The following is a 24,844-nucleotide window of genomic DNA, read 5'->3' as shown; positions in this document are numbered from 1 at the left end:
CCAAATTTGCTTTATGCTACAGTAAAATTATGAAACACAATGATTTTAATGCAAATATTTTTGCTTTGTCTAATCACTTGAAATTATTCTAGGAGCTGGCACTGGTGGAGAAGGTTAAGCCACCACCTGCAGTTCTAGCATCCCCTAAGGGCACTAGTTGAAGTTCTGGTTGCTCCATTTCCAATCCAGATTCATGCTAATGCGCCTGGGAAAGCAGGGAAAGATGGTCCAAGTCACTGGGCCTCTGCCAACCATGTTGGAGAACTGGAAGAAAGAAGATCCTGGCTCCTGGCTGGCCCAGTTCCAGAGGTTGTGGCCATTTGCGAAGTGAACCAGCAGATACAAAATCCCTTCCTCTCCCTTTATCTATATATCTATGCCTTTCAAATAAATAAATAAAAGGGATGGTGCTGTGATGTGGCAAGCTGAGCCACAGCCTGCAGTGTTAGCATCCCATATGGATGCCGGCTGGAACCTTGGGTGCTCTACTTCCAATCCAGCTCCCTGCTAGTACACCTGGGAAATCAGTGGAGGACGGCCCAAGTGCTTGAGGCTCCTAGGTTTGGTGTGGCCCAGCCCTGGCTGTTGTAGTCATTTGGGGAGTGAGCAAGCAGATGGAAGACTTCTCTTGCTTCTCTCCCTCTCTGTAACTCTGCCTTTCAAATAAATAAATAAATCTTTAAAAAAAGAAAAAGGAATTATTCTATACTTGGTACTTTAACCATCTGGGAAGGATATCAATGAAGCATGATATTTAGAAGGCTCATTCCAATTTGGCAGTTGAAAACACCTAAAAACAAGGACATTAAATAGAAAATCAAGACAGGAATAGCATCTAGGAAGCCTCATTAAAAAAATACTTCCAAGAGGGGATGAGTGATGTCAAATGACGCTGCAGAGAGACCAAGTCAGACAAGAATAAGAACTGGCAACATGGAACTCACTGGTGTGTGGGATGAAATCTTTGACTATGCATTTGCTAAATAACCTCTGTGACCATCAGCTTTGTCATTTGTAAACAGTACTAATTAATCAGACTGTGCTTAATGATTCTTAAATACAGTAACAGGCCTAAGTGCTTTTCAATCAACCTAGTGATTAGTGTCATGATTATGGCACTGCATCCTAGGGCCTGTGTTTGCCATCATATACTCTGTTTAAGTCTACTTTCATTCCCACTATAAACTGTTGTAACTAAAGTAATCTATAATATCTTCTCAAATGAAAGATTATTCCTGAAACATAACAGCCAAGTACCTTTATGAAAAGTTTCATCAGAACTCTGAAATGTAAAGCATCAGAACCCTCAAGGATCATCTCAAAAAGCCCAATAAGCAAGTGCAGATAATCTCTGCTGTCTTCTTCCAGCTGTTCAGGGTTCCACCATGTATCATCTACAGAGACATGGAGAGAAAGAGAAACGACACACAAACTTATGTGAACACACAGCTACAAACTTTTCACTCAAGACAAAGGAAAACTGCCGAGCCAAGAATTCATTTGGCAGAATATCACATTTAAAAGATGCACACCGTGTATCTTACCTTTAGGAAAAGATTTAGGAGCCTTCAGTGCATAAATAAAAATTTTTAGGGAAAATACAAGTAAAACTGAATCCTCCACTGCAACCCTCTGGCCACTGTGGAGCTGCTCTATGTAATGTGCCCATAGGTCCTCTGGTATCCCTCTGTCTATCATCAGTTCATAGTGCCACTCGGAAGGGAGTTCCTGAAAGGTTAAAGGAAACAAAACATTAGTACAGACTTTAAGAAGTTCCAAACAAGTGGACTGTAAAACAATGTCTTTAGTGAGGGATTAGATGACATGAGTTCAGACAACAATGGCTAAGGCTACAACTTACAAAATCTCAAGCACATGTAAATGTGAAAAAGATGTAATTCATTTGGCAAGCTCTGCAATGAAGAGCCCCCTGAAACTGAGGGAAAGTAAAAAATATTTCTACAGACAGAAGATTTTAAAAGAAATAATCTTGTTATCTCAAAAATATGGTAAAAATATAAACAGGAGAACATGTCCCTTAGTAATACTACCAAAACTATAGTAGGTTAGAGAGATACAAATCTAATATTACAATTTAAAAAACAGAAAAGTTCTGTTCTAAGCAAACAACAGAATGAAACGTTTTGATCAAGTGCTAATAAACAAACTGAATTCTTCACCACTAGAGGCAGTTAAATGTTGTGTGGAAAATTACTAGATAAAGAAAATAAAGGGGAAAATCAACAATCAGACATAAAACACTGCAACCTTTAATTTCTGTAATTCAATTAAACTGTCCACAAAAAGTACCAGACTCCCGAATTCATTCCCTGCTGCTCCCTAAGGCTGCTTCACATGTCATTCATCTGGTTTCCACACACAAAACATCTGAGCCTCTGATTTCCAATTCTGCTGTGATTAACAGGACAGGATAGGCTGTTTCTTTACTCAATTTTCAACTTTGCACTCCTTACCAATGCAGTAATGACACTCTGAAGCTTCTTTATTTTTTTTTGCAACAAATTGAAGACCTTTATGGCAATTGGGAAGTGGGTTCCTTTTAAAGATGAACAGCAAGAGACAAGGACAGACATAATCACATGAAATGCCACTTTCTGCTTCAGGTTAAAGGCCTCCTTCTCACCAACATTTATTAAATCCTCCACCTGGAAAAAGAAACATACTCCATTACTAGCAGCTCTCGATTTTCATAAAACAACTTTTTCTCTCCCAGGCCTACCTTAGGTTATTTATTTTTCAATTAGAGTGAGATGACAAATACAAAGCCTACAAAAAGTAGCAAGCACTTATTTCTAAGTAATTACCTCAGTAAATTATAGTGCTCTTGACAACTGGTTAATGTATTTAAGTCACATATTAATACTTATACAAAGGTCTATTTATCAAGGCAAAAGTAAATTTCTCTTCTTCTAGATCAGTTTCTTTTTAACACCAACAAAAGACTATTCTAAGAGAATCAGAGAAAGAAAGGTAAAAAAAAGCACACATTTTTAATGGTCTAATACAGAATCACATTGAAAAAAGGATATAAAATTAAGAGACTTTGAATATTCTGCAGAATCTATTACATAACATTGTACTTATTTAAAGCAAACAAAGTATTCAAAAATACAGAGAGACACTAGTAAAGCAAAAGCTGAGAAACTAGTAAGAATATGAAAAGGAAATTGGAGAGGAGGGGTGGGGGCTTAGCCAGCACACCTACCATCCTTAATGCTGAAGAAAGATCTCCTGATTTTATATTGTCAGCCAACAGCTGAATCATCTTCTGATTTGCTATACCAACTAATCTTCCTGACTTTGTGCTTTTAATCACATTTTCAAGAGCTGTAAAAAACATTGAACACAGAGAGCCCTCATGTCACCAATACTCACATACAGAATCACGGAAAGTAAGGAATTCATGACAAACTTTGACTATTTCTTTACAAAGGTTTGCTTTTCACTTTTCCTTTTATACAATTCTGAATTTGTGAGTCAGCTTCTTTTTCATTATATATTTTTTATCTTAGCAAAAATCTTTAAAACTCTTACAGGCATATAATAAACATAATTTCAAAAATGAATATAGCCAGTTTTTCATTGTGCTGTGTTATCCATTTACTCTTTCTAAAAAACTCAATTTCCTACCTTCTTTCCAGCCTTTTAATAAAGGGTGTAAAGTGCAAATTCCCGACTTTGATAAATACATAGCAATCTTCATTTCAGCAGATTCCATATTATCATTGGTGATGATCATAAAAGGCAGCAAATTCACAACCACCTGACTTGACAACCGATCATTCTCACTCAATACCTCTTCTTTAATTAGTATGTCTGCTGATTTCTCAAGTATCTTGCACCTGAAAGAAATGTAAGCACAGGTGGCTGAGACAAGAAATTTATCATTTTGGCTCAACTGAGAATATCCTGGCATCCTCAACAAAAATACTATTCAGAGAAATCATGACATCACTTAAAATCCATGACAATAAGGGAGTTATTTAGGATGATAACTTTTTTTTTTTTGACAGCAGAGTGGACAATGAGAGAGAGAGACAGAGAGAAAGGTCTTCCTTTTTTTTTCGTTGGTTCACCCCCCAATGGCTGCTGCAGCTGGCGCACCGTGCTGATCCAAAGCCAGGAGCCAGGTGCTTCTCCTGGTCTCCCATGCGGGTGCAGGGCCCAAGGACCTGGGCCATCCTCCACTGCAAATCCGGGCCACAGCAGAGAACTGGACAGGAAGAGGAGCGACCATGACAGAATCCGGCGCCCCGACCGGGACTAGAACCCGGTGTGCCGGCGCTGCAGGCGGAGGATTAGCCTATTGAACCGCGGCGCCGGCCTAGAATGTTAACTTTAAACCACCATCCCTTCAAATCCGTCCCCACTTTTTGAGACCTCTCTATGTTAACATGAAACAAACATATTGCACCATGTCTCAACTCTACCAGAAATCAGATTCACTCATGCACTAAAAATTAACTGAGCACATCCTACATGAGAGCTACCCATGAAATAGATTCAACAGACATGCTCTCATCCACTAAGAAAGATACTTCTTGTAAATTAAGAGGCCCAGACCTATCTATCTCTTCACATGGGGTATATCCTAAGGGAGGTGTGAACCTCCTAGGGGAAGGCACTCTGTTGACTTTCATTACTTGGCTGGCCTGGGAGGAGAGCTGGCCAGGTAAAGGCAGGTGGCATCTCTAACAAGAAATTTACAGTTCTGCCTGCAATGTTGCTGACCCTACTTGACCATACCCTCAGCTGCAGTGGTCACCTTGGAAGCTGGGCTGAGTGAAGGGCTTTTCAGCTTAGAGCCAATAAGATCTGTGGCTCTGACCTGGGCATCCTTCGACTCCAGGGCAGGTCCATTTCCAGTGATCCAACTCTTGGCAGAGCTGCCAGGGCTCTTCACAAGCTGACTTTTGCTGAAGCCCAGGCTTACCACATTGAAAGCCACTGCAGTGGACTGGCCTGTTGGGTCTGCTTGAGGGCAGATCACTGTACAGCTCAGCCATTAATAGGCCTGCCACCCATTGCTTCTGTTGCCTAGCTTTCTTTTCCTCCTGGTTTTTGTTAAAGCAGACCAGAGGATGCAAGTCAAGGGAGCGCCCAAGTCCCATCTCTAATCTTCGGTGGCCTGAACTACAAGTCTATAGTCACAGGCATGTTCTGTAGTAGTTTTTCTAAGGTAGACAATGCCCATGAGGAAAATTATATTCTCACTTTAAAACTTTAAAGCCCACCAGATTATTATCAAACCCCTTCTATCAGGTTCTATTTGTCTCTCAATCAGAAAAATTACTTGTAGCTTAGACAGCACCTTTCTTAGCTCCTGTAATAATGACTCTGTCCTTTGTTCTAGGCCCTGTCTAGTGCACTTGGACCTCATTCCTTTGTAATCATAACCTCTACTCTACCACCAATGGCTCTACTCCCACCCTGTGTGTACTGATGGTCCTCTTCCCCACTTAATGCTGTATAATTGTTCAGACCTGGTAAATGCCACTCTTAGGATCATTGGTTACTATCCTCACTCTGTCTTTTATGACCTTGTCTAAATATGATCAGAGTCGGTAAACTTGGAAGGCTTCCATAGCCTTGGCAACTCATGACGACAGCCTAGAATGGTTACTGGCGCCATAAACTAGAGTGTCAATTTGTTGGGTCAACAACAGGAGCCACTGCGCAGTTGCTCCTCATGTGGGATCTCTGTCCTTAATGTGCTGTACATTTTGATTTAATGCTATAACTAGTACTCAAACAGTATGTTTCACTTTGTGTTGCTATGTGGGTGCAAACTGTTGAAATCTTTATACTAAATTGATCTTCTGTATATAAAGAGAATTGAAAATGAATCTTGATGCAAATGGAAGGGGAGAGGAAGCGGGAGAGGGGAGGGTTGCGGGTGGGAGGGAAGTTATGGGAGGGGGAAGCCATTGTAATCCATAAGCTGTACACTGGAAATTTATATTCATTAAATAAAAGTTAAAAAAAAAAGAAAAAAAAAAAAAGAAAAAAAAAAAAAGAAACGTACTTCTTGTAAAATTTATGCATCAAAAATAAAACAACCAGAGCTCATCAACTACTTTTGAAGACACCATGTACTTGTTTTGAACTTACCTTCTTGTTCAGTATTTTTGCGCTTATGTTTAACAATAAAGTAATTATATAGAATTATATAAAGTTGAAAATTAGAGAACTCTTCCCAACCTATTTACCAAAATTCAGTATTATGTCACATATTATCTACACCCCCTTACATTTTATTAAGAAAAATCTCCAACCCAGAGAATAATGAGGATACACAAACACAAATTAGTTCATTCTATAATGCAAGAAAGTATTGCATGGTCTATTCAACATCATGACCAAAAAGTAACATAACTACATTAAGTGTAATGAGAAAAAAAGGTCATCGTGACCTTGATACAATGACTGTATTCAAATTACAGTATGTACAGAAATGAATACATACCATTCCCTATTCTTTGAAAGTTCTGCTCTTCGAAAGAGACTCAGAAGATGTGAAACAGTCTCTTCTGAACTAAAGTGTTGCTTGAAAATCTAGGGGGAAAAATACAGACATCTAAGTTTTTACTTGCTTCAAGTATGTATGATGCTTTTAAGATAAACTTTAGAAAATAATGAATTACAAAGACTTTCTCCCAAAATTCCTAGTGTAACTTAAAAGTTTTGAGAGCAACTTCTCTAAAGTGGCATCCATGAGATAATTTTCCATGGTCCCAAATATATTAAAAGGAACATAATAATTCATAAAGTACTTCTCCTTCCATATGTAACATATTGTGCAATTTAATTACTCTTTGAGCATCTCCTAACTAGATTTAAGTGTGTGAACTCAAGAGAACAAACTTCCAATGGAGTTTTTCAAATATACTCCTGCCTAAAGCAGAGAATCATCTGAGAAAGCAAAAAATTATTTATAAACAAAATACACATTTCAACAAACTACAAATTCACTCACCTCAAAAGCACTTATAGCTGACGAAACAACGTCTACATTATCATCCTCTAACCGGGCTAAAACAGCTTCTTTTATGAAAGACTCATCAATACCCTCCTGAGCAACAGAAAAAAAGTTTAGTTGTTGCTAAAAGACTTTTGGCTAGAGAGAAAGCAGTTTTATGAGAAGAACCCCAGAATACTAGTCAAGAAACACAACACTGCTCTGCATGATAATTCAAATGCTCTGGAACTAGCTCATTTCTAAAGGGTCTTTTGAGATCGGTAATTTGGTCACATTTTTCTTTTCATTTCCACTGAAAATATGAAATATAATTTTTGTATTAAGTGAGTTCACCTTTTTAAAATGAGTGCATGGGAGCTATTGTGGCACAGCAAGTTAAGCCCACTTGGGAAGCCCAAACCTTATGTATCAGGGTGCCAGTCCAAGCCTAGCTTTGGCCTGGTCCAGAACTGGTTATTTCGGCCATCTGGGGAAGGGACCAATGGATGAGACCTTTCTCTGCTTTTCAAATAAATAAATCTTAAAACAAACAAAAGCCCAGATACTGACAGTGTATAAACTAATGAGGTTTAAATCCTTACTCTACCACATACTAGTTGTCCGGTCATAGGCAGGATGCTCATTAACCTTTCTTGGCCTCACTGTCCTCATCTGCAAACAGGGCTGCTAATAATATGAGTAACGCCTACTCTAAAGGGTTTAAAGAGCATAGAAATCTTGGGGCTGGCTCTATGGCATAGTGAGTAAAGGCGACATCTGCAGTGCTAGCATTCTATATGGGCGCTGGTTTGAGTCCTGGCTGCTCCACTTCCATTTCAGCTTTCTGCTATGGCTTGGGAAAACAGAAGAAGATGGTCCAAGTCCTTGGGCCCCTGCACTCGTGTGGGAGACCTGGAAGAGGCTCCTGGCTCCCAGCTTCAGATTGGCGCAGCTCTGGCCACTGTGGACAACTGGGGAGTGAACCAGCAGGTGGAAGACCTCTCTCTCTGCATAACTCTGACTTTCAAGTAAATAAATAAATCTTAAAAAAAAAAAAAAGAGGATAGAAAACTCAGCACTTACACATAATAAACACTGTTATAAGTTGGCTACAACTACTACCAAGAGTTTCACAAAGATAAGAACATTGTACTGCAAAGCTAACATACCAGAAATTGAGATTTTTTAATTAGAAATGAAACAAATAAAAACTAAGCATATACCTATTTATAGCTGCTAATCAACCTGAATATCTCCCCATCTGCACATGGCAGAAAAAAATGCAACAACTACATAATCTTAGCAAAATATGGGTCACTCTATTGGTAGAAAAACTAAAATCCTAGGATTTATAAGAATTAAATCAAAGTTTTATATTCCAAATGTTCTCAAAAGGTCCTAAAGAGCTAAGAAATGTTATATATCTATCTCAATATGGAATTCCAAAATAGAACTTACATTCTATCTTTGATGGAGACAGGAAAATGAAAATCTAACACACAAACAAATTTATCAACTGCAAGTATAATATTCAAGCTTGTAATTGATTGTATGAGTATACACTGGCCTTTATTGAAAAAGTAACCAAATCCAGAGAAAAGGGAGGAAGAGAACAAAAGGATGAGTAAGGACTTCAGGAATCCTCTTTATTTTAGATATTAAAAAAAAAAAATTCAGTGTGTTTAATCATTTAACAAATTAATAAGATAAACCTGCCAATAATTTGTGAAAGCAACATAATTCATGACAGGTCACAATGAAATAAAGCAACAGTTCTGAAAATATTACATCGAGCACCTTTTAGTATCTGTTCAAGAGGCAGACAGATGAGTGAGTGAGTGAGAGACAGAGAGAAAGAAACAGACAGCTTGCATCTGCTGGTTCATTCCCCAAATGCTTGCAATGGTCAAGACTGGTAAGGCTAAAGTTGGCAGCAGAGACCTCAATCCAGTTCTCCTACATGTGTGGCAATATCTGAAACATGACCAGCTGCTTCCCAGGGTCTGCAATGGCAGAAAGCTGGAACTGGGAGCCAGAGCTTGGCATGGAACCCAGGTACTCCAATATGCGACAGTGTCTTAAATGCCAGACCAAATGCCTACCCCACATCAAGCACTTTTAAAGAAAAATCCGGATAGATCCTTACATATCAATTTTGAAAAGCAAGCTTAATTCCTTAAAATATAGAAGATATAAAACAAAAATAAAAACAGAAAAACAAATTATAAAAAATTTACTGTGTACAAAGCATATATTTTAAAAATCTTATAAAAGCAATAAAATCAAAATTAAGACAAATTTAATGTGATGACTTTTGATTAGCTTAAATTGAGTTCTACTTACACCATGAATCTGGTTCTAAGTGCTATGACATAAGTTGTGGAGTTCAGCAAGCTTATACTAGGTGCAATGGTGAAACTCAACTCTGCTACCACTTTTCTCTAGGCCAGGAATTTTCCAAATAGGCAAATCATGCTGCATGATTTTCGACACTGCATATATGGACCATCCCTAATTATAACTACTATAGCAAAATTGTATGAATTAGCATTTCATATTCATGACTTAAAAGGCCAAATTAAAGAAATCATGAATTCACTTAAAGTAAAAGAAAAATTTGAAGAAAATAGTATCAGTGAAAACTGTGCAACAATGACTAAAGAGATTTATTTAAGTGAAAGTCAGAGTGAGAGAGAGACAGAGATCTTTCATCTGCTGGTTCATTCCCCAAATAGCTGCAAAGGCTAGCGATGTGTCAGGCTGAAGCCTGGAGCCTAACTCCATCCAATCTCCCTCATGGGTGGCAGGGACCCAAGTACTTAGGCCATCCTCTGTGCCTTCTGAGGCACATTAGCAGAGGGCTGGATCAGAAGCAGAGCAGCCAGAACATGAACCAGTGCTTATATGAGATGTAGCATTGTAGGCTGCAGCTTACCTGCTACACCACAACCCTGGCCCCAAACATTGTTCTTTTTAAATAGAACTGCAGCTTCTGTTATCAGAGGTATAAATGCATTCTTCACAAATTAGGTCAGCTTCCATACTTCTTATTTTAAGCCATTAAAATTTTAAACACAAATGCAACTGAAGGCACAGAAACCGTGGAACAGTGTTTAAAGGTTATCCTTCAGTCACAAAATATGCCTTACTATGAAGTGGAGACAAACAAAAGAAAATTTCAAAACTCAAAAATCCTCAGATAATTTGTGACCCATTGTGAATTGGTCTATACATTTCAGTTTGAAAATCAATGAACTAAAGCTAAGCTAATAATCTGCAACATGGAAGCATGAAAACAGTTGTTAATAGGTTGTTATTAATATGATGGCTATTGACAGAGATAGTCCTAAATCTTAGCCCAAAGTACTCTCATCTGCCTTATTCAGTTTATCTAGAATTACACAACATCAATTCTATGAGTTACACAGCTCATCATAAAGGAAAAAAAAAAGTCACAAAATAAAGTTATTCGACACAAACCTTTGATGATTTCATGACATTTTTCAGATGATTAACAGCCAAAAGTCTTACAGGAGCAAGTGGGTGATTCAGACTGAGCATCAAAGAGGTGTCTGAATCTGCTAAAAACTGTAAGGCCCAAAAGAATCATCAAATGATATCAGTTAATCTGAGCAGTCTATGAACAGAAACAAAAACCAGAGAAAACCACCCCTAGCTACCCCACATACTAGTAATAACCAAAAACCAAATTAGCAGAAACTAAAAAAGAAAAGCAAAAATCTTTGTCTCTAGAACATTACCAACAATTTTGAAAAAAATCTGTAATGTTAACACCACGATATTCTTTATTACTTGTTGTGTAGGTTCAATTCAGTCAAATAATTCTATGAAGTAATTTTCTATTCTTTACATCTTTTTCCAAAATGAAAAGCACCTACATTAACAGGGTACTAAACACAGAATACAGCTTATTCAAACTATGACAGTGATGCTCTAATTTGTGACAACTTAGATTCCTTTTATCAATCACAAACTATCAAAGATTTGAAAATGCAGTATATCATTAAAGATGAAGGTCTAATTATGAAGGGAAAAATTAAAACTACCACATTTTTCTTGATAGTATCTGCTTTCAAAACTATTAAGAATTCTTATGTAAATACTTAATTTCTAGTATAGATTTAGGGTTTAATCAGTAGAAAAATTTTAACATGATCATAAAAATAGAACCCACCTTCCTTTTTCTAACCAATAATATAAATGGCATATTTGTCTTGTGGGTACTATACTGGACAGTACAGACTAAGAGAAAGCTAAGGAACATCGGAAATCTGAAAGATGCTACCTTTGGCGACTAGTAATGAACAGTATCTATAAGATTCCCAAACAATAATTTTCCTAACATAATTACCACATTCATAGTTATGTGAAAATTACTGTATTCCTCAATTATTCAGTTTCAGCCTCAGAATTTTACTTCAGATGACAAGGTCAATTGAATAAAGTCTCACCTCGCTGTGAAATTTTCCAAAGACGGGAGGAAAACTTTTGTAATACTTCAACTAACCACAAAATGTAACCTACTGTCACAATTCTTCTGCAGAACAACATACCTGATACTTTCCTCCACTGGTAGACAGAGAAATAAATTGGTGAAAAAGCTCTTGTTTCTTTGGATTTGTTATTTCCTTTAGGCGTTCCTCTAATACAACATCTAATGTTCTGGGATATCTGGAAAAAATAAAATTATTAGCCACATACACCACACACGTAAAAAAGACAGAATAAAAATTTAAAAATTACTGAAATTGAGACTTACATTTTAACAAACAGTATACATAAACCCAAATGATATTGATCAAATTACTATAACTATTCCAATAACAAAAATACTCTAAAAAATTATGTTCTCCACAATGGCCATGGCAACAGCTATTTCCTGTTACATTTCAAATATATTTCATGCCTATACTTGTCCCTTCCCAAAACGGAAAAATAAGAATTATGCCTTTACAATTCAATATAATTGAATTGTATATATTATATATACAATATATACAATATATTATATATTGTATATACAATCTTGTATATACTGTATATATATTATTGTGCATATACGTGTATACATATATATATGTATATATATCCACAACTCAATTACATTGACTTGTGGATATCTGTATAGAATAGGAGGTAAATATTAAAGAAGAGCATACACACACACACACACACACAAAACATACTTGCTTTCTAAAAGTCTGATGAGTGGAAGAAATTGCTCATTAAGCAGAGATACTTTATTAGGATCGATTTCTTCCTGTGAACTGTATGAAATATACTCTTCAAAAAGAAGGCTGCAAAAGAAAATATTGGTATATATGAGAGTTATTATTTATAGTGTATCTTGTATTACTAGGTGCTTAATTTTTTTTTTTTTTTTTTTAAGTCAGAGCCACACAGAGAGAGGAGAGGCAGAGAGAGAGTCTTCCATCTGCTGGTTCACTCCCCAGTTGGCTGCAATGGCTGGAGCTGCGCTGATCTGAAACCAGGAGCTTCCTCCAGGTCACCCATGCGGGTGCAGGAGCCCAAGGAGTTGGGCCATCTTCCACTGCTTTCCCAGGCCATAGCAGAGAGCTGAATTGATAGTGGAGCAGCCGGGTCTCAATCCGGCACCCATACAGGATGCCGGCACCTCGGGCCAGGGCTTTAACCCGCTGCGCCACAGCCCTGGCCCCAGGTGCTTAAACTTCTAATGTTAGATCCCTACAGGTACAGATTACAATATTTATTTTGTAAATAAGGGAACTGGAGTTTAAGAAGTCTTCTGATTTGTCTGAAGTCAAAACAGAACAAAACAAAACTGAGTATTTAGTGAGTCTTTTTATGCCCAAAAAACAGAATAAGGTTTTAAACTTTAAATCTGAGACCAGTGCTGTGGCATAGCAGGCTAAGCTGCCACCTGCAACACGGGCAACCCATATGGGCACCAGTTCCAGACCCAGCTGCTCCACTTCTGATCCAGTAACCTGCTAACGGCCTAGGAAAGCAGCGGAAAATGACCCAAGTGCTTGGGCCTCTTTACCTTCGTGGGAGACACAGAAGTTGTTCCTGGCTCTCACATGTCACAGCCCTGGCTGTGGATATAAGACTTCTCTCTGCCTCTCACTCTAACTCTGCCTTTCAAATAAATAAAAAATCTTATGAAAAAAAAAAACTCTAAATCCCAGTATGATTCCTGAGCCTAAGATAGGATTTCACATGTATATTCTTGATTGACAAATTAACCTTGTGAGCAAGGAGCATAAATGAATGATGAATACTAGTAGAAGTACCTGGCAAATCTTAGACCAAGACAAAACCACATCTAGGAAGCTTTACTTCTAGAACTTCAAACTTACATCTGATTGCAAGACCTAAATTCTTTTCACTGTATCAAGTTGCCTTTTTAATTAAGAAAAAGAAGAATGAACAATCTTTACAAAAAAGGACAGAATAACCTACTCCATGCCTCTCCTCAATAACCAGTTTGTAATTGATATTTCTGAACATTAACTATCACTTATTATTTCAGGCATCATGGTCTACTTATTAATAGAAAACTTTAAATAGTCAAAAACTGCATTGAGTTAAAACCCAACATTAGCTTAGTCATTAACTTTCCATTTTACCTATTAGCACTAAAGAGAAGCAAGAAAAATTATTTTGATTTTTAAGCTGCCATATTTATTGGATTAAGTACCTATAATTAATGAAAGGATATAGAAAAAGATAGTCATTAAAGAGGAATACTAGGAAACTGAAACCAGTTACGAAGTTTATTGAGCCACAAAATTATAAAACTACATCAAAAACAATAGCTTACCTGGCCAACAAATGGTCTAAGTTGTTGTTCAGTGATATTTTTGTCAGTATAGCTTCTAAGTGTCTCTTATAGATTTGACCATCTGTCTCTTCAGTTTCTTCCCCTTAATTTACAATAAATTAAAACTGAGTTGGAAAAATTTATTTTTTGCATACTCACACTATTAAGTTTACTTACAGTAGAAAAATCTTTCTAGAATAATTTTAGAACATTTACACTGATATACAGGTTTTTCTCTATTTTCAAAAGTGTATTCCACCAATTTAGTTGCCTATATTTTCCAAAACTTTTCTGTAATACATTCACTTATCCTTTGCCTGAAATTTTCTGTGTTTTTAACAAGTATTATCATGTTTGTACTAATAAAACAGATATGTAAAAAGCTCAGTCTTTCTCCAGGTCACATTACAAGTTGATAGAGAGGTTGGGCTGCAAACCTACATTCCAGTAAGCTATCTCTAAAAACAGGCTAAACTTCCATCTCATCACTGCCTTATGGAACCAAGAGTTGTCAACTTCTAGTCTAGATTTACTATAAATGTATGGTTCTGATATCATATTTTATCTTCAAATACTAGGACCATATCACTGATCACAAAATTAGAATACATTTTCATTAATTTTAGTAATTTATATGAAATGTATGCTTTGGTTATCCAATGTTAAATTATAATAAACTGGGACTGGCGCTGTGGAGCAGCAAGTTAAAGCCCTGGCCTGCAGTGCCAGCACCCGATATGGGCACCGGTTGGAGTCCCAGCTGCTCCACTTTTGATCCAGTTCCCTGCTAATGTGCCTAGGAAAGTAGTGGAGGATGGCTCAAGTCCTTAGGCCCCTGCACCCACATGGGAGACCTGGAAGAAGTTCCTGGCTCCTGGCTTCATATCAGCTCAGCTCCGGCTGCTGCAGCCATTTGGGGGAGTGAACCAGTAGGAGACCTCCCTCTCTGTGTGTCGCTCCCTCTCCAATTCTTTCAAATAAATATTTTTAAAAAGTTGTAAAACACTGACAATTCTAAAGATGTCTTTCTTGGTATTCTCCAAGTACACCAGGAACAAGAATTTATTCTCTTTCTGTAATACTGAAGGGTGAAAACCAATAATGCAAACAACAGTTTTTTAATTAATTTGGTTTTACTTCGTAATTTGGATTTTTTTTTTTATTTGACAGATAGAGTTAGACAGTGAGAGAGAGAGAGAGACAGAGAGTAAGGTCTTCCTTCTGTTGTTTCACCCCCCAAATGGCGTAATTTGGATTTTTATGTGCGAGATTTTCTTGGTCATATTTTTTATCACTGTAAGAAAAAATTTTTGGCAGCTGGATATTTATTAAGTGAATCTCTAAAGTTCATTAAATACCTAAGTGAGAAAGAAAAGGTTTACTCAGTGATATATTTAAAACAACTAAAGGGGCCATGCCTGCGATGCCAGCATCCCATATGGCTGTGAGAGTCCCGGTTGCTCCAGCTCCCCGGTAATGTGCCCGAGAAAGCAGTGGAAGATGGCCCAAGTGCTTGGGCCCCTGCTACCCACACAGAAGACCTAGAAGAAGTTCCTGGCTTCAGCCTGACCTAGCCCCAGCTATAGCAGTCATTTGAGGGGTGAACCAGCAGATGGAAGATCTTTCTCTCTGTCTCAGCCTCTCTCTCTGTTAACTTTTTCAAGTAAATACAATAAAGCCGTAAAAAAATTCAGTCTTATCTTATGTATAGACTGTTTAAAAACAGATTTAAAAAAAAGTCTAATTCTAAGACATCACTTAGTCAACAGAATCTTTCAACTGTTTCCCTACCTCAAATGCTTCTCACTAAAGAAAAACAGACAAGTTAAATAAACAATTTGATAGAAGAAATTTAAAATATTTGAAGCTGGATATGATGCCTATTTTAAGTATATTAAATCCTAGAAATTTTCTAAATATAAAAATGTAAAACCACATACCTGTAACATGATGAATGATGGAAACAACCAGATGCGGAAGCATGTAACGCAGAAGAGAACTGACATCGTAGGTTTCAGAAATCTCATGAAGTATTGTAATGAGATTGGGAACATTACACAAGTGAGGAAATGGCCTTTGAAGAAGCAAGTACAGATGGCATTGACTTTACTAGTTAGACAACAAATGGCAATATAACTAAAAATAGTACCATCACTTATCCTACCAAAAAAAATTACTCCAAATAATTTCATTTGCCTCTAACTAGCATTATTTCTCAATTCAATTGTACATACTTTTTCCCAAGGCTCTCTGGCTTCTGTCTTTGTAGGAGCACTATCAAGCAACCTAATCCATCCTTGATCAAAGAAGGAATCTTGGTCAATGTCTTGATGATCTGTGACGCCAATGAATTAACAAAGGTATCTTCCATTGTCACTTTCACACAAATCTGACATATTATCATGTATGTTGCAGCTCTGTAATCTGGCAAAGATGATTTCAATCCCTGAATATTTTTTAAAATACAAGGAAGAATGATAAAGTATATGTTTTTATTTTACTCTCCTTAAACATTACTTTAACCTGACAAATCAGAATGTTGGAAATTAAGATACTGATTCAGTGTTAACCCCTTTTCCTGAGTGTACCTAGAGATGAGACATGTCTTTTAAATGACAGAGGGAGGGATCTCAGAAAGCCTCCCAACTTATATATCCAGTACACATGCTAACAAGAATCAGTAAGCTCTTCTTGTATGTGCAAGGGAAAATTCAATCAGATTACTACACTAACAGAAGTAAAAACGGCAAGAGATTTGTTACGCCTTTAAAGAGATTGTTTACTCTGTTCTCTTTCCAGTGACATAAAGTGACTGCTAAGAAAATAGATCTGGGAGATAGTGGCATTACCAAATAACCAATATTTATCCTTAGAATACTTACTAAGGTCTCACTCTGATTTAAAAAAAAAATCCATTTTTTTATCCAGAGATGAAATTCCATTAGCCATCTGAAATAAACTGTCAGTTTAAAAGTATCTATATCTAAATGAAAATTTTTTACACATTAGCAGGGCCAACCTTTTGGATATAAGGAAAAAGTTTGGCGACTATGTTGTCTGATACATCCTCAGCAGTCACTAGAGCAGATACAATAGTAGAAGCATAAAAAGCCAGGAGCACCCTCAACTGAGCTGAGCTTCCGGGAAGTTCAGCAAAAACCTGGAACAAGGAACACAAACAAAACACATGTAAGAGTGAAAGATCCGTTGGAGGAAAATACAAAAATATTTATAGCTCACCTGATCTACTTCAGGTTTTGACTATTTTTTACTCCATGCAACACTGAATAAGCAAACACTATGACAAGAATTAACTACCTAACAATCTTCCTGATGTTTTCAGATGGTCTCTTTGTTTAAATAGTCAATGTAACTAGAATTTAACAAAGAATACACTCATTCATTTTTGTAGAAAAACACCTTTGGTAAGACTGATTCACAAATGCACATATCCCCACCCAAACAGTAGATCATTTAACAGAGAAACTTCTAAAGTACCAACATTATTAGGGAAATACGCTTTCTTCATTCAGACCAGGCAATATTTTCATGGAATTATACGTTTATGAAACAAAGGACTTCTCACCTTCACAGATTTTGTCACGAGACTACAAATAAAATCCATGAATCCAAGATCTTTATAGCAGTGGGTAATCAAAGTTCCTTTAGCTAAAGGCACTCCAGATTGCTGTTGACAGAAAGAACAAACTATTAAGGACAGTCACCAGCTGGTCATTATTTTAGAGCATCTACCCTAGTATCGTCTTTATGCTGCTGCAGTTCATAAATATCATCTCTCCTTATAACTGGTGGTGGTACTGAGATTAACACATAAAATTATGCAGCCTTTACAAAGTCAAAACACAGGACAGCGGCACGGCTCACTTGGCTAATCCTCCACCTGCGGCACCAGCACCCCGGGTTCTAGTCCCAGTTGGGGTGCCGGACTCTGTCCCGGTTGCTCCTCTTCCAGTCCAGCTCTCTGCTGTGGCTCAGGAAGGCAGTGGAGAATGGCCCAAGTGCTTGGGCCCTGCACCCATATGGGAGACCAGGAGGAAGCACCTGGCTCCTGGCTTCGGATCAGTGCAATGCACCAGCCATAGCGGTCATTTGGGGGGTAAACCAATGGAAAAGGAAGACCTTTCTCTGTCTCTCTCTCTAACTCTACCTGTCAAAAAAAAAAAAAAAAAAAAAAAAAAGTCAAAAGATGAACTCAGCAATGAGAAGTACTCAGTGAAAAATACCATGTGTTCCATTTTGATTTGTATCTAAGTTTGGATCTTCAGAACTCTTGGTAATCCTTCTGGGTGGATTTGGTTTTTCAGCCAACATGTATGGGCCTTATTAATGTTTCACAATAATGCCAATAACAGAAACAGATGAGGAATGTGGTTAATTTATGCTGCTATTCTCACCACCTAACACTGTACACAGTATGTATTAGGTACTTAAAAAAACTGAATAGATCAATGACAGAAAAATTTGAATAGGTAAGGGGCATTTGGATACCCAGAATACTCTAAGTGTCTAAAGAGCATAAAGATGTACATGTAGTCCAGGTGAAAAATGATCTTCACGCTATAAGCAGAGTGAGTGTTGGGAAGAGCAGTTTAGTTGGCAGCTTTATGATCGGATGGTTTTCTCGAATATTCTTTAGTTCAAGGGCTTTATATCCAGATTTTTCAATTCTCTTTCCAATTCAAAATACCCTGTTCTTTTCCTCTTACTCTTTCTGGTCACTGACTTCACTACCATCATCACTTATCAAGCTAACTCTTTGAATAGTCTCATGAGTTGCTAGCCTATTTTTGTCACCTTCTACCCTCTTCCCAGTTTATATTACCATGCTCACCATGCAGGAACGTTCTAGTCTACAACATACATCTACCATACTGTCTGTTGCATAGTGCTAACAGGAAGTCACTTCATTTTACTATAATAGTGCATTATCCAATTTTATCCAGTCTTTTTCTTTTAGGCAATCAGCCTTTTATTTCTTGTAAATTAATTCCTATCATCTTCTTTACATCTTCAATAATTTCTGGAAGACCTTCAAGTCATCCTTATCCTTTAAATTTCTTAAGTATTTTCTGCCTTTCATCATGACCATCTTTTTATCCAAAATTTAAAATGCCCAACAGCATGGCATCATGGGAAATCACAGGCTTTAGCATCAGACCAGGATTCAAATTCCAACTCCGCCACTTATAGTTACGTTAACTTCGGCAAGGAACTTCAGTTTCTAAGCCTGTGCTCATCTGTAAAAATGGCATTTTATAATATAATATAAATCCCCTAGTCTGATACCAAGCACTAAGTAAAAGTAAATATTATTCATATTAGTTTTGCTTGAAAGTTAAGAAATAAAAGTGATGGAGATAATAGTTGGACTAGCCCCAGGAACAGTATAACTTTATTTTTTCCAAATTATATCTCCTAATCGAGATTTGTAACGATCACAGAAATGTCATTCAATAATCATACCTTAACTGGCAGCAACCAGAACCATTTGTGTTTTGGATTATTAATTTTCAGAAGCTGTATAACCCGAACAAATATTCTTGTCTCATGATATGGCAAAACACAGGCAATGAGGCTATCTTGATTATAAAGATGGACATGGAACCTAGGAAAAAAGCAAACAGTTCAAACTGACATAAAGCTTATGTAAGCATGTATTTCCTTTCATGTCCAAATTGTGTAACAATGAGCATAAACTACCTAAAATAATTATCAAAGTAACCACGTAACTACTAGCAACACAATGAGTACTTAAATAAGCCTCCTATTTTGTATTTAAATTCCCCTCAATATTGTTCTGCCAAATTTTATATAGTATTTTTGAATATTCAATATAAAAATTTATATCCCATTCCCTGTCTCCACCTCTTTTCTTAACCATTCTATTTTACATTAATGTAAGTATGGGACCATTGCAGTCAAACCAACTGAAAAACAATTGTTCAACAGGGCAGCAAAGCCTCTCTCCAGGTTTCAAAATCACGTTCCACAACTTTCCTAATTACCATTCTTCTGAAATTCAAAAGACCAATTAAAAAGAAAATCTTATTAATATCTTTCAATAAAAAATTATCAAATTATCAAATAATTATCAAATTATAACTATATATAATTTGTCCATGAAAATCACAAAATTTTCTTTCATTTCCTCCACCCTAATGGTGTGAATAACTCCATCAGACACAATAATCCTTCCCAGTCTTCAAGATTTTTCTCAAATGCCTCATTTTCTAAGATGCTTTTCTTCATTCTCCCAGGCAAGCAATCCCTCTTCCGTATGAAGTCTCTGTTTCCTTTATATGTACTTTTCTTAGAGTTCCATATCACTCTGCCTATTAGTCTCACACTGACTTTGGTACTAGCCAAGACATTACTTTTTTTAAGATTTATTTTGTTTATTTGAAAGGCAGAGTTATGGAGAGGGAGGTAGATAGATAGAGAGAGAGAGACAGACAGACAGACAGACAGACACACACACATACAAAGAGGAGTAAGGTCTTCCACCCACTGGTTCACTCCCCAGATGGCCTCAACAGCCAGGACTGGACCAGGCCAAAGTCAAGAGCCAGGAGCCAGGATCTTCTTTCTTCCAGGTCTCCCACACGGATGACAGGAGTCCAAGCATTTGGGCCATCCTCAACTGCTTTCTCAGGCTCATTAGCAGGGAGTTTGCATTGGAAGTGGAACAGCTGGGACTTGAACCGGTACCCAAATAGGATACTGGCACTGCAGGAGGTGGCTTAACCGGCTAGTCCACAGCATCTGCTCCAACATCACATTTTTTATAATGCTTTCAACAACTCCACGAAAAGCCACACCCCCAAATTTTGCATAAACCTTTCTTACGGTTATTTGTTTCAAAACAATAACCTAGAACAAACTACTTAGCTATATAGAGAATTTAAAGTTTGCTTAATAAACAAGTCACACGAACAAATATACAAAAAATTAAATGCAATTACAGTAATGATCTAGAAATATCTGGGGGAAATTAAATGCTAGAAGATAGAGGGAAACTCTATAAGCCTTTGAAAACTCTCCTCTGATGAGTCTAATGTGATAATCAGAAGACGCAAGTAAAATTACGTTTTCTCAATGACTCCCTTGTTTCCTGAAAGGAAGTCACTATATTCCCATGTTTCCAATGAATGAAAGGGAACTCCTATCTTTAAAGCATATATATTGGGAGAATAAACAAAAATACATAAGCTGTGACATGATGTCAACAAGTGAGAAAATAAACTGAGTAAACTCACCGAGACTATTTCCAAAGCAGATGAAAGATTAGATCCTAGAAACAAACTTCAGTTATATCCAAGCTCTGCCACTTACTAGCTGCATCTCAGGAAACCTAATCCCTCAAAACCAAATCACGCGGCTGGCACTGTGGCATAGCGGGTAAAGCTGCCACCTGCAGTGCCAACATCCCCTATGGATGCCAGTTTGAGTGCCAGCCCCACTTCCAGTCCAGCTCCCTACTAATGTGGCTGGGAAAGCAGCAGAAGATGGCCCAAGTCTTTGGGTCCCTGTAGCCACATGGGAGACTATGAAGAAGCTCCTGGTTCCTGGCTTCAGATTGGCCCAGCTCCTGCCACTGGGGCCTTTTGGGGAGTGAATCAGTGGATAGAAGATCTCTCTCTCTCTCTCTCTCCCTCTCTATCTCTCTCTCCTCTCTCCCTGCCTCAGCCTCTCTGTAACTCTGCCTTTCAAATAAAGAAATCTTTAAAAATAAAAAAAAAATCAAATTGCTCAAATTGTTTTTGATTTCTCTATGCAAACGTGAGGATCAAGTAAATTAATGCTTGGAAAGGGCTTGCCACAAGGCTTGGCATATGTCCAACATACATTAGCTCTATCTGGCTTTCTTAAGTTACAGATTTCAGAGCACACGGTCACCCTCTTCCCAAACTACTGCTGTTACTCTGACAACTACGAAGTTTACTACCCTTTGCCCCAGGTGTACAAGGCTAACCTGTAGTGGCAAAGTGACATGGGTCCTCTAGAACTATGAGGTTACATTATTCACTCCAAGTCTTCAGCAGTTTTGCTTTTCACTGTTAAGGACAACATGTTTAACAGTAGAAAAGCATGCCTTTTCACACAATAGACATTGCATTCATCTCTTAATACATCTAATTCCTTAACTTTATATTTTATTTTAATTATTTGATAAGTAGAGTTACAGACAGTGAGAGGGAGAGACAGAGAAAAAGGTCTTCCATCAGCTGGTTCACTCCCCAAACGGTGGTGATGGCTGGAGCTGCACTGATCCAAAGCCAGGAGCCAGGAGCTTCCTCCAGGTTTCCCACGCGGGTGCAGAGGTTCAGGGACTTGGGCCATCTTCTACTGCTTTTCCAGGCCACAGCAGAGAGCTAGATCAGAAGGGGAGCAGCCGGGACTAGAACCAGCAACCACATGGGATGCCGGCGCTGCAGGCAGAGGATTAACCTCCTGTGCCACAGCGACGGCCCCATAATTCCTTAAGTTTAAATGTGTTCTCAATGATTTCACCTTTTAAAAAATTCAAAGTAGTTAGCCGGGGCTGGCACTGTGGCATAGCAGGTAAAGCCACAGCCTGCAGCACTGGCATCCCATATGGGCGCTGGTTCGAGTGCCAGGCTGCTCCACTTCTGATCCAGCTCTCCGCTATGGCCTGGGAAAGCAAGAGAAGATGGCCCAAGTGCTTGGGCCCCTGCACCCACTTGGGAGATCCGGAAGAAGTTCCTGGCTTCGGATTGACCCAGCTCTGGCCATTGTGGCCACCTGGGGAGTAACCCACTAGATGGAAGACCTCTCTCTCTCTCTCTCTCTCCCTCTGTCTCTCAAATAAGTAAATAAATCTTTAAAAAAGTAGTTAGTCAACCATTATTTTTTAAATCTCATTAGTTACCTGTGAATCAACCACTCCAGACACTTCTGTGCTGGCTTAAGCAGGAAGTAAGGAGACAAATGAATAAGGAATGATGAAATGTTTTCATCCAGCTGTCTGTTCACGGCTTTGGTCTGAATGCTGCGCTCCAAGGTTTTTGCTAGCTGGCTGAATAACGGTGCTTCAAACTGCTCAAAGGAAGGATCAATGCCAAGCAGCTCTTCTAGGCCAGTGCACCCTAGGGAAAGGGCAGTTATTTAACAAGCAAATTCATTACACTAAGCCTCTGAATTTTATAGCATGCATTATGTGCAATATGGTGCCAAACACAGACTTCTAGGTTTCAACATAAAGAACAGAAAGTTTTTCAGGGCAGGAGCCATTCCTTTCACTACCATTACTACCCGATATCCCCTACAACAGGAGGCCAGCCCCGTGAGAAGTCTGCTCAACTCCAGCCACTACCACGACTCCCTTTAAGCTGTTCTGTTTTGCTAATAACTGACCCGCCTACCCACGTTTCTTTGAAATTAAGATACCACTTCCTACCTATCTCTAGCACCTGATTGTTATTCTCTTTTCCCTTACAACAAAAATGAATGTTAAAAAAAAAAAAAACCTGCTAAAAATGAGGGTAGGGTTGAAAGAGAAAACACAGCATCTGGAGAACGGCGTTTCAGAGTTCTTCTAAAAGCTCACCAATGGCAAAGGCGGTGTCTCTGTCGATGGTGGCCGCTTCCTTGGGGTCAAACAACAAGGAGGCAACTTCATCTCTAGATAAAAGACTGGGATCGCTCTGAGGAAGGGCGAGCCGTTGGAGCTGCTGGGCTAAGGACGTCATCCTTCACGCCGGCGGATTTCTGAAAACACAAACTAGGAAACACAACGACGGTAAGAGGCGGCCACCGGAGTGTAAGGCGGCTGAACTGCAACCAATAAACGCTCCCTTTGCATTCGGAGGGGTGGCAGACACAAGCCGCGGGGCCCCGGGAAGCAAACCACCACCTCAACAGCCTGGACAACTATTAACAGTGTCCGCGGCAGCAACTCCGACTCCGCAGATACCCAGAAAACTGGCGGACGACCTACCTTCTCGCGGCTTAACGCACCGGCCAGCACTCACACTAAGTAGCACTTCGCGCCTCCTCAGCCGGAGTTCGGAATTTGGGCAGCACTTGGACGTCAGCAACTCTTCACAGCACCTTCCACATGGTACACCAGCACCCAGCTCTCTCCCGGAAACCTAAGTACATGCCTCAGAAGAACTTCCGGTCTCAGGCACTACGGCAAGAGAAGAGGTACAAGCTTGCTGGAAACGCGACAAGCTAGCCCCGCCTCCCCGAGGTGAAGCCCCGCCCCACAGGGGTGGAGCACTGGGCTGTCGCTCTGGTCTGGGCGCTCGCGCGCCGGCTCGTGTGTGAAGACCTCAGTGTACGGAATGGTCGTTTTGTGAGTTTTAAGTCAGAGTCACCCGTCTAATATATACGTCGCCAGCCTTTACTGTCTACCAGCAGCGTTACGTGGTGGTTACAATTAGGGTTACTGAAGTCTGTTGTCTGGGCTTAAGTCCTGGCGCGGGCCCCTCAGCTGCGTGAGCTAAACTGACAGGAAGCTAAACAGGTATTTGGTTCACCATCTTCCATGCCAGTGCCATGCTAATTTTTACCTTCTAAGTTAACTAGAAAAGTCGAAAGGAAAACAAACCAGAAGTGCACACATATATACTTTAAAGCACTCATTTGGAAAATAGTTATATACACTGATCATGACTTACGTATGTTTCCTCCATATTAAAAGAATTCCTTGGATTTGTTCCTAATTGTTTTGGATTATCACCGCTCCAGCTTTTGTGGTTATATGCCTATCTCACAGATAATTCAAGTGAAGACCAGTATAAACTTCCTTTCTCAATTGTTTTTGAATTTAAAATGCCAGTTTTGGATCATATGTAGCTTTGCAATTTTAATATTCATTTTATATTCATTACATCCATCCTTTTAGTTATAATTGATGCATTTTTTAAAAAGATTTATTTATTTGAAAGACAGAATTACAGAGAGAGGTAGACCTAGAGAGAGAGAGAGGTCTTCCATCTGCTGGTTCACTCCCCAGATGACCCCAATGGCTAGAGCTGAGCTGATCTGAAGCC

The 24,844-nt window shown here is 38.6% G+C and overlaps 1 protein-coding gene across 1 annotated transcript in view; it reads right to left on the bottom strand.

Annotated features, from left to right (window-relative positions):
• The window catches only part of HEATR1 (HEAT repeat containing 1), a 57,190-nt gene extending 33,261 nt beyond the window's left edge, over positions 1 to 23,929 (bottom strand). The window contains exons 1-19 of the mRNA XM_062210685.1: positions 23,785 to 23,929; positions 23,395 to 23,568; positions 22,717 to 22,933; positions 19,290 to 19,431; positions 17,392 to 17,493; positions 16,825 to 16,965; positions 16,040 to 16,251; positions 15,746 to 15,879; positions 13,806 to 13,908; positions 12,187 to 12,297; positions 11,554 to 11,671; positions 10,460 to 10,567; positions 6,998 to 7,093; positions 6,488 to 6,576; positions 3,652 to 3,863; positions 3,227 to 3,348; positions 2,475 to 2,666; positions 1,545 to 1,728; positions 1,258 to 1,394 (exon numbers count right to left, since the gene is read on the bottom strand). Of these exons, the coding sequence (XP_062066669.1) occupies positions 1,258 to 1,394; positions 1,545 to 1,728; positions 2,475 to 2,666; positions 3,227 to 3,348; positions 3,652 to 3,863; positions 6,488 to 6,576; positions 6,998 to 7,093; positions 10,460 to 10,567; positions 11,554 to 11,671; positions 12,187 to 12,297; positions 13,806 to 13,908; positions 15,746 to 15,879; positions 16,040 to 16,251; positions 16,825 to 16,965; positions 17,392 to 17,493; positions 19,290 to 19,431; positions 22,717 to 22,933; positions 23,395 to 23,536 (2,562 nt within the window). The 5' untranslated portion in view covers positions 23,537 to 23,568; positions 23,785 to 23,929. The remainder of the gene's footprint in view (positions 1 to 1,257; positions 1,395 to 1,544; positions 1,729 to 2,474; positions 2,667 to 3,226; positions 3,349 to 3,651; positions 3,864 to 6,487; positions 6,577 to 6,997; positions 7,094 to 10,459; positions 10,568 to 11,553; positions 11,672 to 12,186; positions 12,298 to 13,805; positions 13,909 to 15,745; positions 15,880 to 16,039; positions 16,252 to 16,824; positions 16,966 to 17,391; positions 17,494 to 19,289; positions 19,432 to 22,716; positions 22,934 to 23,394; positions 23,569 to 23,784) is intronic.
• Positions 23,930 to 24,844: the final 915 nt, after the last annotated feature.

This window comes from Lepus europaeus, chromosome 14, assembly GCF_033115175.1.
Source record: "Lepus europaeus isolate LE1 chromosome 14, mLepTim1.pri, whole genome shotgun sequence".
Lineage (NCBI taxonomy): Eukaryota > Metazoa > Chordata > Mammalia > Lagomorpha > Leporidae > Lepus > Lepus europaeus.
This window is presented reverse-complemented; position numbering and strand designations above follow the sequence as displayed.